The 15,967-nt window shown below is 31.7% G+C and overlaps 1 protein-coding gene and 1 long non-coding RNA gene across 2 annotated transcripts; one reads left to right on the top strand and one right to left on the bottom strand.

Annotated features, from left to right (window-relative positions):
- Window positions 1-2,543: 2,543 nt before the first annotated feature.
- Window positions 2,544-4,161, top strand: LOC105134708 (protein RADIALIS-like 2). Its single transcript, XM_011039220.1, has 2 exons — window positions 2,544-2,938; window positions 3,804-4,161. The coding sequence occupies exons 1-2, from the start codon at window positions 2,677-2,679 to the stop codon at window positions 3,806-3,808; spliced, it is 267 nt and encodes an 88-aa protein (XP_011037522.1). The 5' UTR covers window positions 2,544-2,676; the 3' UTR covers window positions 3,809-4,161.
- Window positions 4,025-4,925, bottom strand: LOC105134709 (uncharacterized). The gene is made up of 2 exons (XR_844042.1): window positions 4,886-4,925; window positions 4,025-4,854 (listed from the first exon to the last, which is right to left on the bottom strand). It is a non-coding gene; the product is annotated as an uncharacterized LOC105134709 (long non-coding RNA).
- Window positions 4,926-15,967: the final 11,042 nt, after the last annotated feature.

The following is a 15,967-nucleotide window of genomic DNA, read 5'->3' as shown; positions in this document are numbered from 1 at the left end:
TTGGATGAAAGATTGGTGGTTGCTCTAGCTATTTGCACTAATAGGATGGACATGTGGATATTAGTGGTTTCGCTGATATTTTTTGAGATGATCTAGCTACGTTGCTTAGATCATGTAATACTCCAATTTAACTACAAACTTTATAATCTAGTTGACTTCAATACAAGCGATGCTTTGCACCCCATACTTATCAAGGTAAAAATAATAATTACAACTGGTTAAGCTATGCTAGAGCTTATATATCACAATGAGATGCACAAATGAATGAGATATTTACAGAGTTGTATCATGTGATTACAAATGAGAAGATTTGATTTGGTACATGAATATCACACGTCAGGTCATTAGTTCGGATTTAGAGCAGGTTCCTCTATCTATACATATACAGTACGAGCAACATGTCCAACAAATTCAAAATATCATAAATACTCTAATTTTTTTTATAATTAATATACATTAAATATTGAATTTTATGTATTAATCGTTTAATTTAACATCAATATTTTACTAATGATTTGTAATATTGATAAAAACAATAATAAAAGTTACACCTATACATCTCAATGGTTCAATATTTGCCGCATTAAACTTGAAATCTATGGAGAGATTAACTCTTGATGATGCCATGGTAAAGGACAAGGTTACTGAGGCAGGTGCAGGAGTTGGATCCACTCATGCTATTGAGGAACCCAAATCTTCTAATAGATGATGTAAATATAGAGATATTAGTAATGTTTATATATTTTGAGATTTTAATTACTTGAATGTTGTATTATTAAAGTATTTTAGATTCATTTTGCATGTATATATGTTTTTTTTTTTTGCATTTTTAGGGTTACTTGTGATAATGAAATGTAAGAATTTATTGAATTTGATTATTGTGGTTTTTTTAAAAGAACAAAATTTTAAGTATAGTTTCTATATAGATAAAACTCTATCCAAATTTTGTTAAAATTTTAAAATCATTAACTAAATTAAATGTCAAATTAACAAAGTAAATAATAAATTTTATAGAAATTTTTTTTTGTTAGATTTAGATGTTATAGAAATTTGTTGCTGTGAGAGAGAGTAGCTTCATTACTGTTCTTCTACTTAATCAGTCAACAAATTAATTAAGTTATTTAAATCAATTGATCAGTTTATACAAAAATATGATTTTTTATAAATTTTTTCTTCTAAATATATTTTAATCATCAAAATATATATTTTTGTCTAACTTATAAACTAAAAATCATACTATAATTAAAATCTTTAAAATTTATCATTCACATTCAAGCATATTTTTATTTTTCAGTGTTAACCGTTGCTAGTTAAATTGATTATTATGCAATAATCAACTAGTTTATAAGAGAATTTGATTAAATATTATGATTGTGAACACATCATCCTAAAATTATGTTATTTTGTCAAGGTTATTTTTGCTGCTGTATTAGTTCGTCTTTTAATTGTATTTTTGCATGCTAATTGACTAACATATCCCTGTAAAAGGGTAGCTAACATATGTTGACCTTTAAATCATTGTAAGGTACAAAGCAGCCAGTTGTTTTGCTTGGAATGTTGTTCAGGACGTGGTACACTTATGAGACCATCTCCATAATAATGAAACAGAACACGAGGGATCTTTTTTCTGCAGTTAATCCTTTCTGAATTGGAAAAAATATGGGGTTGTGGTGCGCGCGTGGAAGGTAAAATTGTAAGGTCTGGTTGTGGCTTTAGCTTGGAGTTGGACCACCTAACTCAGAGCCCTCTGTGCACGTTAAGGGTAGAGAATAAAACAGGTAAAGAGTAATAATCTGCATAAAATCTCAACAGGTGCAGAATCCTACCAGGGATTTCCACTATGTTGTTCTCTATTTCTCTATTGGAATTTATCTTTTAAGGTTCTAACTCGATATAACTACCAACTTGGAGTGGTTCCAATGGTTCAAGACGCTTGTTTGCATCATCAAGATAGTCATGTTTCGAGTCGTGAAACTGTAGTTTTATTTGGTTGCAACTCTACATTTTGCAGCCCTATCCGCTGAGGTATTCCATCCTTTAGCTCGCCTTAAATAATTGGGTGATGTATCATACCATAAGTTCGAGATAGCCTATCTATACTTATTTTATGTATATAAAAAAAATCAATGTAGTTACCCTCTGGTTCAACAACATAAGAAAGTCCGTAGCGAACTAAACCACGTGAATTTTGATGGAACTAAGTTTATTTGCAAAATACGAGAGGATTAGTTCTACTTGTTTTGTTAATTACTGATGTTTGTTTTATTACTGTATGAATTGAGAATGGTTAGAACTTAATTAGATGTTATATTTTCTATCATATGATGTGTATTATAAAGATAGACAAGGACTTAATTGTGTTGTTAATTAATCATTGAAGATACTGATTCCCCTACGTTGTTGCTCTACTTCAATATTTTGTGGTTCCGAAGGAGACAAATCATTAAAAATTCTACTGCATTTGCTAGATTTCTTTGCAACTAGCCCTACCCCACCTCATCAGTACCCCCTTCACCTCCGCCTATAAAGAGCAGGCATCGCCACCTCTATTGCACATATCATCCTCTTGACTTGCAATCTCTTCTCTTTTAAACTCCCTTTAATCACCCTTTTCATCATCTTTTGCCCTTGCAGCCGGCCTCTCCATCACCTACACCAAAAACATCATTCAAACAAATGGCATCAAGCTCCGTGTCCTCTCGCGGTTCGGGCTCGTGGACTGCTCAGCAGAACAAAGCCTTTGAAAGGGCTTTGGCTGTTTATGACAAGGACACACCCGACCGTTGGCATAATGTAGCCAGGGCAGTTGGTGGAAAAACTGCTGAAGAAGTGAAAAGGCATTACGAACTCCTCGTGGAGGATGTCAAGCATATTGAGTCAGGCCGAGTTCCCTTCCCTAATTACAGGACTACCGGGGCAAATGGCCACTCAAAGACTGGTGAGGAAAAGATGTATATAGCAGTTTATAAAACTAAAGTAATATCACAATAACAAATGCATATTTAGCTACTCACAAAACTTTATAGCTAACCATGTCATGCCACGATTAAGATATCTGAATCTAATAAAGTGAGCTGTCATGGAGTCACTAATATGCTGTCTAACTCTCTAACTTTACATGGATTCTCTAACTCTTTTCTAAACTTCTAGAACGGATTGCTCAACAGTATTAATATTCTTTTTGGAGTCATGTTTGTTGCTTTTTGAGAGCCATTTGGAGTCATGTTTCTTGCTTTTTGCCAAAACCACCTATATATATATGTATGTATGTATATGTATGTATGTATATATATATATATGTATATGTATGTATGTATATTGATTTTCAAATGTCAAAAACTGTGCATCTACAATCCAAACCAAAATCACGGCTCCATCGACAGGAATAAAAGTTCATGGAGACTGACCTTAAAGGGTTCACATTACATGCAGAAAGTATATTCCTATCAAAGAATAATAAGATATTGTAGGAAATTATTTGCAAATTAACTCAAATTATATTTTTTTGAGACCCCACAAGCACTTTTCACGTGGCTTCGATGGAGTGATTTTGACAACTAAATTATGAATTTAACAAGCAAATATATATATAGCTTTCAAACTTAAAAGCTTACACCCTAGTGGTATTTCTCTTTCACGAGTTTGAGCCACGGCACAACATAATTTCTGGACAACAACATAAACTTAATGACCCCCCACAAAGATAAATAAATAAATAAATAGTAACAATAACCATATATTAATTAGAATTATCGATCACAAGAGAGGACTAAATGTGCTGATCTTTTTGTCTTGACATGCAGGATGAAAAACATGAAGCTCCAGTGAGCTAGCTCAACGAACTTCATGTATGTTTCCGCAGCAATATAGATTCACTGCTTTCTGCTCCTCCTATTACTATGCTCCACTTATGAGCTAGCTCTAGTTGTCCCAGGTTAAATAATTTCAAAAGAGCACTGATTTTGATTAAAGAATCAAAACCAGTGATTCTACCCTTTCTTTTATTGTTCTAGTTGTCTATTTTAAATTATTATCGTGCTGCTACTATAAGCACTTCATAAATGTATCAAGGAAGGTATCTTGAATCTTTTGATGATTCGAATCCCTTCCTTATCATGTTCCTAAGTTTCTAAGCAATGAAATATATTATTATTTTATGTTTTTTAACCTTTATGATCAGTGCTTGCATTTACTCTTCCAGTGGTATAATGCAACATGAAGTTACTATATGGACGAAAAATAGGTCGAGATCTAAACTATATACAGTATACAATGGTCATACCTCTAAACTTTGAATAATTGGAGGACAGAATATAAACCAACCACTAAATTAAAGATACTATGTACGGGAATAGAGAGGATTGCTTGTGTTAAAGCAAATAGAGAGGAGGGTAGTGAATGAATAGGCAGGAATATTAATTAATTATTTTAAAAATTCCTGTGCATATATATTTAATATTTCCTAATTCTTTGTGATTAAACAAATTATTTTTTATTTTCAAAAACTATATATAGATACATGGAGAGACAGATCAAAGGCATTAGAAATTGAAGGATCCTGCAGGTAAATGAAGAAAGAGTAATGCTAACTTTGTGGAATATGCTTTGATCTTTCTTGAGATTACTTTCTAAACAATCTCAAATACATTAGTGATGAAAGAGTCCTGCGGCTATGATCCCATAAATGCAACCATATACACGGCATGGCATGTTCCTTTAGGATTAGCTAGCTAGCCTAGGCATCCAATGTTGGCTAGATACTTAATCAAATAAAGAACAAGAAGAAATGATCATATGTTGCTGTAAAGAATCCCATGTACCCTTCTTACCGACAAATTATTTTAGGGTAACAACCTTGTCCGACAAATTATTTTAGGGTAACAACCTTGTTGGTTAATTAAACTCTAATCTTTCTAGTTATATACTTCATTAATTATTAAGCATTGGGAAAGGCTGTTCAAATCCCGATTCTAATTGTAAAATCATATCAACTTATATTTATTATATAAAATTATATAAAAATTAAAAATGATAAAAATGAATTAAAATAAGATAAAATCAGGTAAAATTGTGATTTTAATTTTATAATTTTATAATAATTTCAAAATTTCAATTCTTATTTTTTTCATTACATAACCTTGTATTTACTCACAAACACTTTAGCCTCACACACTCTTGTATCCATGGATTCTTTCTTCAACTAATAGTGCAAGAATTAAGGAAATATAGTCTTGTTTAAACCCTTCATAACAAATAAAATATTATCTATTTTAGATAGAACTTTAAATTGTTTTATTTTATAGGAATATTTTCACAAACAAGAATGACAAACTATAATCTGAAGTGTGATATGTGCACCATGTGTTTATGCCTAAATACCATAATTTTTAAAACAAATTTACAACATTATAATTTATTTATAGAAAACTTCATAACTTGTCTGAGATATAATCTAACAAGAAATCAGACTTCAAGATTAAAAAAAAATTCTTACTTTTAATTTTTTGATTCATTCATTTTAGTTCAAAAAAAGCTTATAATTTTTTATTGATCCACTTGCTGACATTCATGGTATGTGATAAACAATATCTAAAATTTATGAAAGTATAACAATATTTAAAATATTTAAAAGAAAGCATAACAATATCTAAAATTAATGTATTATTCATCAAGACAAAAGACACATAAGCTAGAATACTATAAATGGTCACGAAGAGAGTATTGAAACTAGTGTTAGTCAATAAAAAAACATAGTTGTTTTCAATGTTTTATTTTAGATACAAGTCTTATCAACTACTTTTAATTTTTTTTTCTTGGATCTTGAAAAGTAAAATTTTATCATGTAAAAACAAATACATCACATCTGTATTGATGGAGTATAAACTATTTATAATTTTATAATTTGAATTTACATTGTACTAAGAACATGATTAATTAGCTATCTAGTGACTCTAATATTGCAACTAGCAGTCCTATACATCCAGGTTTAATTAAGGCAACCATGTGCTTATTATATGGTGCACTTACTGCTTTAAGTTACATGATGCCAAACACGTTCTAGATCTTTACCACTTAAAGAAATGATTATATGACAAGTCTCAAAGATGATTTGCCATATATTTAGGCCTAAGTTAAGACTTTAGAAGGTTAATAATAGGATGGTTTCCAACCTTTAAGATAAGAATGATAAATATCTTGATTTGATGTTAGGTTGTCTTGTCGAACAAAATTACTCAGTGTAAAAGATGCATATGCCCTCTGACCTTATCTTTGTAAACAATATAAGTTTAGAAGAATCTTATTGATTATTTTCACTATCATCACATGTACATTTATATTATTTACAGAGAAAAGTTGTTACATGAGATAAGAAGATAAGAGAGGATTTAAAACCACTACTAGATAAAGATGGGATAAAAGTCCTGCATGGATTTTCCTCTATTTATGTTACAACCCAGATGAGATAGAAGTATTGAATGGACTTTCCTTTATTTCTATTGCAGCCCCTCTCATGCTTATAGGGAGAGAATGAATCATGAGCTTGTCTTTAAATAGAAGAAAACGAGATGTGGTGAGACCATTTGTAAAAATATTTGTTGTTTGATCAACTGTACTAATATATTAAACTGAGATACATTTAACAGCTATTTTCTTATGAATAAAGTGATAATTAATTTTGATATATTTGTCCTAGCATGAAAGACAAGATTTGATGCTAGGGCAAGAGCACTAATATTATCAACCCAGAGGGTTGGGGAAGCTATCAGGGAAAGATGCAAATCTTTGAAGAGAATTTGAATCTAATAGAGCTCGGTAGTAGTAATTGTCATGGAATGCTATTCAACCTTTGTATTGGAACAAGCGACAATAGGTTGCTTTCTCGCCGCCCACAAGGATCTAAAAAAACCTTGTAGCCAGTGGTGAAGTGCCCATCATCTAGGCTTCCAGCCCAATCCGAATCACAATAGCCATATAATTGCAAATAACTTTTTGAAAAGTAAATGCCATGCTTAACTGTAGATTTAAGGTATTGGAGGACCCTTTTTGTAGATTCACACTAAATGCAATATCATGTTTTATCAAGGTACAATATTGTAATGCTCCAACTATGTGACGATAAAGTGATGAGTTAAGAAAAGGATCACCATTAAATTTTGACAACTTCTTACCAAAAATACATAGAGACTAATATGGTTTAGCTTCTATCATGTTGGCACGATTCAATAAGTCAATAATATACTTAGATTGATTCAAATAAAGACGTACTCTATTTTGGTGAACATGAATACCCAAAAAATAGGAAAGTGGTCCTATATCCTTCATTGAAAATTCATGTTGAAGCTTGGTAATGAGATCAGAAACAACAATTAGCCTATTGCTTGTAACAATAATATCATTAACATAAATATGCACTACCTCTTGAAGAAATACATATAGTAATATATCCACAATGGACCCTATAAAACTAAGATCAAGGAGTACCTGGGAGAGACGTTAAAACTAGGCACGAGGAGCTTGTTTCAAGCCGAAAAAAATATTTCTGAAGGTGACAAACAAAATCAAACTAAGATGATTCCATAAAACCTTGTGGTTGTTCCATAAAAACTTTGTTCATCAACTGTCCATATAAAAAGACATTATAACAATCTAATTGCTAAATAGTCCAATCATAATGAACTACAAGAGCAAGAATAAGATGAATAGTAACTTGTTTAATAACTAGACTAAATGTCTCAGTGTAATCGATGCCATCTTGTTGCTTAAAACCTTTTGCCACAAGCCTTGTCTTATAACGATCAATAATGCCATTTGATTTTTGTTTAAGTTTGCAAACCTATTTGTTTTGAATCACATGTTTATGAATGGGTCATAGATACAAATTCTAAGTACCATTAGATATTAAAGCATTATATTCGGCAGTCATAACATCTCTCCAATGTTGGCTCTTTGAGGCTTATGAAAAGGTAGTTAGTTCAAGAGGAAGGATGATAGTATGAAAGGCTTTGAGAGGATGTTTTGTAGAGTGATAAAGATAAAAGTCATAAAGTTGTTTAGGTTTGAAAGATCCGGTAATGCTACGAGTAATCATTCAAGAGGGCAAAAAAGAACACTCTAAGGACGATTATATAGTAAAGGAAATGTCTTAGGAAGAAAAGGGTATAAATTCTGCTGGTGCAAATATTTCAAGCATATGATATGGGGATTTTAGAACTATAGGTGAAAAGGATAAGGTTGGTTGAACTGGAAGAGATAAAGAGGATGGTGGATCTTATGGTGAAATATCTGTAGATGTGTTAAAAATAAGAGAAATAATGGTAGATAAGTTTGAAGTTGGTGGAAGAGATAAAAAATTACATGTCAATTCTATGTGAAAGATAGTAGAGGGATGGTCATGTTATGGGGAAGCAGTTAAATATATATCCTTAGTTGGAAACACATGCTTATCAAATATGACATGTTGTGAAATATAAACTTTATTGCTTAAAGAATCAAGACATCGATAACCTTTAGAATTTGAACAATAACCAAAGAAAATACACCATTTATTGCAAAAAGATAATTTATAATCATTATAAGGTCGTAGTAATGGATAACACACACAATAAAAAAAACTATGAAAATAGAATAATTTGCTTCTGTATTAAATAACTTAGTGTATAAAGTATTGTTATTTAATGTTGGAGAGGGTAATCTATTGACGAAATAGATGGCAATAAAAAAAAGCATCTTTCCAATATTTGTTAGGCAAATATGAGTGAGCAAGAAGAACTGAGCCAGATTCAACCATATGATGATGCTTATGTTCTACTAGACCATTTTGTTCTGATGTGTATGGATAAGAAATTCTATAAATAATGCTATTATTTGCAAGAAACATTTTGAAATGAGAAGAAGTGAATTCTCCACCCCCATCAGTTTGTAATTGCTTAATTTTTTGAGATAAAAGATTTTTAACTAAACATTTATATTTAAGAAAGCAAACAATGACATCTTACTTGTGTTTCAATGGAAAAGGCCAAGTGAAACGAGAAAAATCATCAACAAATAAGACATAAAACTTACAGCCACTTATTAACTCTACTGGAAAGGTCTATACATTAGAGTGTATAAGCTCAAAAGGAAAATTCAATATGCGACTAGAAATTAAAAAAGGAAGCTTTTTACTTTTTGCCAGTTAAAAAGGCTCACATAAAGATTCTTGTCATTGTGAGCTAGACACAAACAATTGAGAATGATATAACAAATGTTAGAATACAGAAGAAGATGGATGACTGAGTTGATTATGCTAAACTAAAACGGGAGCTTTAACACCAATGAAGATAACCAAAATACAACTTTTCTTTGATGAAAGATGTTTCAAGTATATCAGATATAGACTAGCTTTACTCAGTTCTTGCAATAAAATTTCTCTCGTTTATATGTCGTTCACAAGAAAAAGACTAGAAGTAAGGTAAAAATAACAATTATTATCAGCATAAAACTGCTGAATAGAAAGCAGATTAGCAGAAGCTGAAGGAAAATGAAGAACATTATTTAAATAAAGTGTAGATATAGGTTTTTGGATAACTATGGAACCAGTATTGGAGATTTGCAAACCACCACCATTACTAATTATCACTGTTTCTCCACCTTGATATGGTTGTTGTAGGGCCAAATTATCTAATGTAGTAGTGATGTGATTGTTAGCACCACTATAAGCAAACCATGGTTCATTGTCAATGACATTGTGTGTGTTGCCATTACAACCAATTGAGATGGTGGGTGTCTCCCTTAATAGGTGATGGTGGGTGTCTCCCTTAATAGGAGAAATCCATACAATGATAGCAATTTAATGCTTAATGGTTTGGCTTGTTACAAATCTGGCAAAAAGTATGATTTTTGTTAAAAATCATAGATAGAGGCTGATTTTCATTTCTAAAGAAATTCCCAGAACTTGTGTTGATGGTACTTCCATTATGAGATGGATGTTATGTACGAGGAGAATATGATGGATGTAGAGTGCAAGAGGAATATTTGGGTTGACCAATCTAGGCTTTTTGTTGAATTTGAATGAACCTCAATATTGATTGAATAATACAAATTGGCTAGCCTCTAAAGGTATTGTTTTGGTATGATTTTCCAACAAAGTTTCATAAATAAACAATTCAAATTGAAATTCATTAAACGAGAGAGAAATATCTCTTGTTGCAAATGAAAAGGAAGTGATTAAAGAAATATATGTAGTTCTAAAACCATCAATAATATGAGATATCATATCATCATCTTCAATAGGCTTGCCCACAACAGCAAGTTGATTGGCTAGGCTTTTGGCAGTTTGAATATAATCTGTGCAAGATTTATTTTCTTGCTATAGATTTTAAAGTTGTCTCTTCAAATGTGAAACACTAGAGCAATTTAGAGTAGCAAACCGATTGACCAGTGAATCTCATTCCTCCTTGGAAGTATTTAAGCCAAAAAATATAGGGAGAATTGTCTTCAAGGAAGTAGTATTCTACTAGCTAAGTAAATACTAGTTCTTTTTGGTCTATAAAATAAATTTTGGATCCGCTGTGAGTGTAGCTTGTTCATTTGAAATAATATGAAATTTAGAAGGATAAGATTCTGAGCTATCAATATTGCTCAAAAGATCATTACTCCTTAAAATAAGAAGAAATTAAAACACCTAACCAAGATAATTGGAGCCATCTAATTTGATAGAGATAAGATAATTAATAATTGAAAAAGTGAAGGAAATAGGAGCAGAGTTGAAGATATTGGAAGTGATGTTTGGACTAGAGAAAGCCATGAAAAAGGATTTATTCAAGGGTGTTAACTAAAAGGTCTAATTCCATGTAAATAATATAAGTTTAGAAGAATCTTATTGATTATTTTCACTATCATCATATGTACATTTATATTGTTCCCAAAGGGAAGTTGTTACATGAGATAAGAAGATAAAAGAGGATTCACAACCACTATTAGATAAGGATGAGATAAAAGTCTTGCATGGATTTTCCTCTGTTTCTGTTACAACCCGAATGAGTTAGAAGTCTCACATGAACTTTCCTCTGTTTTTGTTATAATCTCTATATCACAGGTGAAGAATTGCCATTTGGCTCTAAACCTCACCTAGCTAGCAAGTTCCATCCCCAAATTCCAAATTACTTCCTTGTTTATGTGACAGAAAATTACAAAAATAAAAAGAACATTAAATTAATTTGTTTGCAAATAAATGAAAAAACAACTAAATTTTTTTAAATTTTTACTGTATATATACTAAGTTTACTGTGTGGATTCATGATTAGTACTTAAAAGTGCATTTTTATCATGGTTTTATATCATCATTTTGCACTTGAAGTATCAATAACTCCTTAACTAAAGCATGTTTTATAATAATATATCTAATAATATAAGATACCTTTAATTTATGGTAAATGTTCATTTTAAATACAGGCTTATCACATAAATGAAAGGATTGATTGATGACTTTAAGAACTTAAATTGCAAGGGCAAAGAGATGACCAAAATTAGAAAAGAGATGTCGGTGCAATCCAAACCAGAACACTGTTCGGTAATTGGGTCATATCTAGAGCTATAGATCTCAGATTTAGGTTTACTTTATATGGATGGAAAGGTAAGACAAAGGCCTATAACTTTAATATGGAGCCCAAGATCTAAAAAGGCCATTTTCAAGTCCAAATTGTAGCAACAACAAAGAAGCCCGAATTTGTCCTCCAGCCTGAGCACTGTTCAGTATTTTGGACATATCTGGAGTTCTAGAAGTCAAAATGAGCTGAATGTTTTGCACAAGAAAGCTGAGATAATTGCCTACAACTTTCATGTTTTTGGGCGGCTCCAATTTTGACGTTATCAATGATGTTTTGGGCAGACAAGAGAAGATAAGGATTGTCACCAAGTCAAGAGTTAGCCACCCACTCATCAATTAGTCATCAAATCAATAGTTCCCAATTTTGGCCTATAAAAGGAGGCATTTGCCATGCATTTAGACATCTTGGTCTCTAGATCAAGATCATGCCTTTTCTTTCTCTCTTTGTATTTTTTTGTATTGCTTATGCTTTGCTTTCATTAATATCAAGTTTATGCCTTTTATTTCCTTTCCTTTACTTAGTTAACTTTTATTTTGTTTATGTTCTTATTTTGTTTATTTATTTTTCTTTCTTTTATTATGTTTAGCTAAGTTTATTATGTCAAGGTGAAAAGGTTACACTAATGGTGTAAGAATAAGTATAATGTAAACTTAATATGGACTTTAATGTTTGATACTAACATTTTTTATATTTGTTATCTTGTTCACTCTTTAATACTTTGCTTGTTAAATAATTAATCTTGATTTATATTGTATAACACTTGGTACAACAAATGCTTGGCACTTCATAGTTCATACTGTATGGTATAACCAACACCTGAGCTATGAAAGGAACTTGATTTGTTGTTAACATAAGTTATAATCATGAATGCTTGACGAGATTTACAAGTATTAACATTAATCGAATAAGATGACTAATATAATCATGTTAACAATCTATAATCTGATTGGAACCTCCTTTATGTGTGGTTTCTAATTAAATAATAAGAGTTTATTTTATACTTGTTTGACATACCATTAGTGGAATCTCTAACCTTGACATTTGTTATTATCATTGTTTAATCGTTACATTAATATTTCTTCTCAAAGTTCTCATCTTCTTCTTCTTCTTCTCCTTCTTTTTCTTTATTATTATTATTATTGTTGTTGTTGTTGTTGTTGTTGTTGTTGTAATTGTTATTGTTGTTGTATTATTGTTATTTATAATTTGTACAATTAACCTCCCTGTGGTTCGACCCCGGTCTTGCCGGGTTATTTATTACTTCGACACTCCTGCACTTGGGAGAAGACATCAATCTTTTAGTCGTGTCAAGTTTTTGGCGCCGTTGCCTGGGAGGTAAGTTTTGTATAAATTATAATATTTATTTTATTTTTTTCTTTTCACTTTTCTTATATATAACTTTGTTTCTTTTCTCTTGTTTCTTCTTCTTTTGTTTTCTTTTTCCTTTTATTCTATTCCTATACATGCATGAGAGTGTGGTCACGTACATCAAGTGGTAGACTTTGTAGGGTATCCTCATCATTTTCAGAAAATATGGCCGAAGAAGATAATCAATCACTTCATAATGAGAATAATGAGAATAACCGTGCTAGAACACTTAGAGACCACATGAATCCCACAAGAACAAGTGCACAATCATGCATAGTTTTTCCTCCCGATGCATCTTATTTTAATTTTAAGCGAGACATTATTCAACTTTTACCTTCTTTTCATGGCTTAGAATTGGAAAATCCATACTTGCATTTAAGGGAATTTAAGGAGGTTTGCAACACATATAATGATTCAAATTGTAGCATGAACACCATCAGATAACATGGCTACAAAATTTAAGACCAGGATCCATTCGTGCTTGGGATGAAATGCAACAATAGTTTTTAAAGAAGTTTTTCCCATCTCATAGAACAAACTCTTTCAAAAGACAAATCACCACTTTCACTCAAAATACAGGAGAAACATTTTACCAATGTTGGGATAGGTATCGAGACTTGCTTAATACTTGCCCTCGTCATGGTTTTGAAACATGGAGATTGGTTTCACATTTTTATGAAGGGTTAACACCTAGAGATAGGCAAATGGTTGAATTGATATGCAATAGAACCTTTGAAGATAAAGACCCTGATGAAGCAATGGAGTACTTAGACTTGTTAGCTGAAAATGCTCAAAATTGGGACACCGCGGGTACATATGAGGCACCGAGTAAAACTCAACCTCATACATCTAGTGGAGGTATGTACAACCTTAGGGAAGATCATGACCTTCAAGCGCACCGAGTAAAATTCAACCTCATACATCTAGTGGAGGTATGTACAACCTTAGGGAAGATCATGACCTTCAAGCCAAGTTTGCATCTTTAGCTAGAAAAGTCGAGGCACTAGAATTGAAAAATAGTAGTCAATTAAAATCTGTTGAAAATATTTTGTGTCAAATATGTGAAACAAATGAACACTCAACCAATAACTATCCAATCTTGCCTTCTTTTAAGGAATGTCTCAATAAACAAGCCCATGCTTTAAATAGTTTCCAAAGGGCCAATCATAACCCATACTCGCAAACATACAATCCTGGTTGGAGAAATCACCAAAATTTTAGTTGGAAGAGTAACAATGCACAAACTTCACCACCACAGTTTCAAGCACACCATAATTTCCAAAATTCTTATGGATATACACCTCCTTATTCTCCACCTCCTAGAAGAATTTTGAGGAAACTTTGTATGTATTCATTGAAAAACAAGAGACAATCAACACTCAACTTGCTCAAAGCATAACAGATTTTCAAGATACTCTTGCAAAATTCATATATGCTCTTAGTTTTCAAGAGAAAGCTAAGTTTCCATCTCAACCATAGCAAAATCTCAAGAGGCAATATAAAGCAAATGCAAGTAGTCCTGGAAGTCAACATATAGATCAAGTCAAATCAGTCATCACTCTTTATAGTGGTAAGGTTATTCAAAAACCAATTCTTGAACCTTATGAGAAAGATGATGAGTCAATCACTAAGGGTAAGGAAGGACTTGAATCTGAACATTGTAAAGAAACGACTGATTCCCCTCCAGCACTTCCATTTTCTCATGCCATAACCAATCGGGAAGAAATCAAAGATGAAAAAGACACCGAAAATGTTGATGTGGATCTTTTATCAAAAGTGACAACAGATTCGACACCCGACATCACACCAATCAATGATTACTTTCCTGATAAATCTTTACTTTCTCTTAGTTCAATGCCTTGGTTTGCTAAAAATATCAATTTTCTTACTTCAGGATTTTTATTAGCTTACTAGAGTACCGAAGACAAAAGAAAATTTTTTAGCAACGTGCAAAATTTTTATTGGGATCCCTTACTTATTCAATTATTGTCCTGATCAAATATTTCAAAAACGCATTCCTGACAATAAGGTAAGTAATTTCATTAAATTTTGTCACTCTAAGGCACGTGGGGATCATTTCTCGTTAAAAAAGAGGACTGTAAAAATCTTACAAAGTGGATTTTATTGGCCCACCATATTCAAGGAATCACATGCATGCTGCAAAACCTGTGAAAATTGTCAAAAGGTGGGATTTATTTCAAAACACAGAGAGTCTTTAAATAATCTTCTATTGACTCTTAAGTCTCATCATAATCGAGATAAGCATTGTGCAATTCATGATTTATGACTAATATTCCATAAGGAACATGCTCGATATAGTCTTGGGAATCTGACTAAAAAAGACTCTATTTGCCGGTTTTTAAGAAAACTGGATGGGAAGCCCATCCCCGACCCATAGAGGGTGTTTAAGCTGTTCTTGGACGTAAAACCAAGGGAAGATGTGAGCCACAATCACAACTGCGATTTGAATTTTCATTAATAAAAACTTGTGTCTTTTGGTTTTCTTAATAGCATAATATTTATGTTTTGTTGTTTCTTATATTTGTTTAAGTTTGTTTCAGGTTTGTTAGTGTTTGTTATTTCAGGTGATATCTTCTATACTCTATCTTTCTACCTTAGAACATTGAGAACGATGTCTCGTTTTGGTTGGGGGGAGAGGGTAGTAGTTGATAAAAAAAAAATTATTTTCTATTTCATAAAGTATATGCATAATTGTTGTTACTAAGATGGCAGAGTAAAAGAGCTCTTTTGTTAAAGTGACTCTTGAGACGCATCTTAGTAACCATTCTTAACAAGGTATATTATAATACTTTCTGAAATATTCAGATTTATAAACTCTTGCATTATTATCACTTAATTATGCTCATATACTCATTTAACATATATTCTTAAACCTTAATTTTCACACACATACTTTAACATATGATGGTGGGTTGCATATTGGATTATTACATTATTTATGTTCTTTTGTTAAAGGTAACAACTAAGAGAAAGGGATTGTATATAATTAA

The sequence above is a fragment of the Populus euphratica genome, unplaced genomic scaffold (genome assembly GCF_000495115.2).
Source record: "Populus euphratica unplaced genomic scaffold, PopEup_1.0 scaffold91.1, whole genome shotgun sequence".
Taxonomy (NCBI): Eukaryota; Viridiplantae; Streptophyta; class Magnoliopsida; order Malpighiales; family Salicaceae; genus Populus; species Populus euphratica.
The sequence above is the reverse complement of the archived record's forward strand: the minus strand, read 5'-3'. Positions and strand labels throughout refer to the sequence as shown.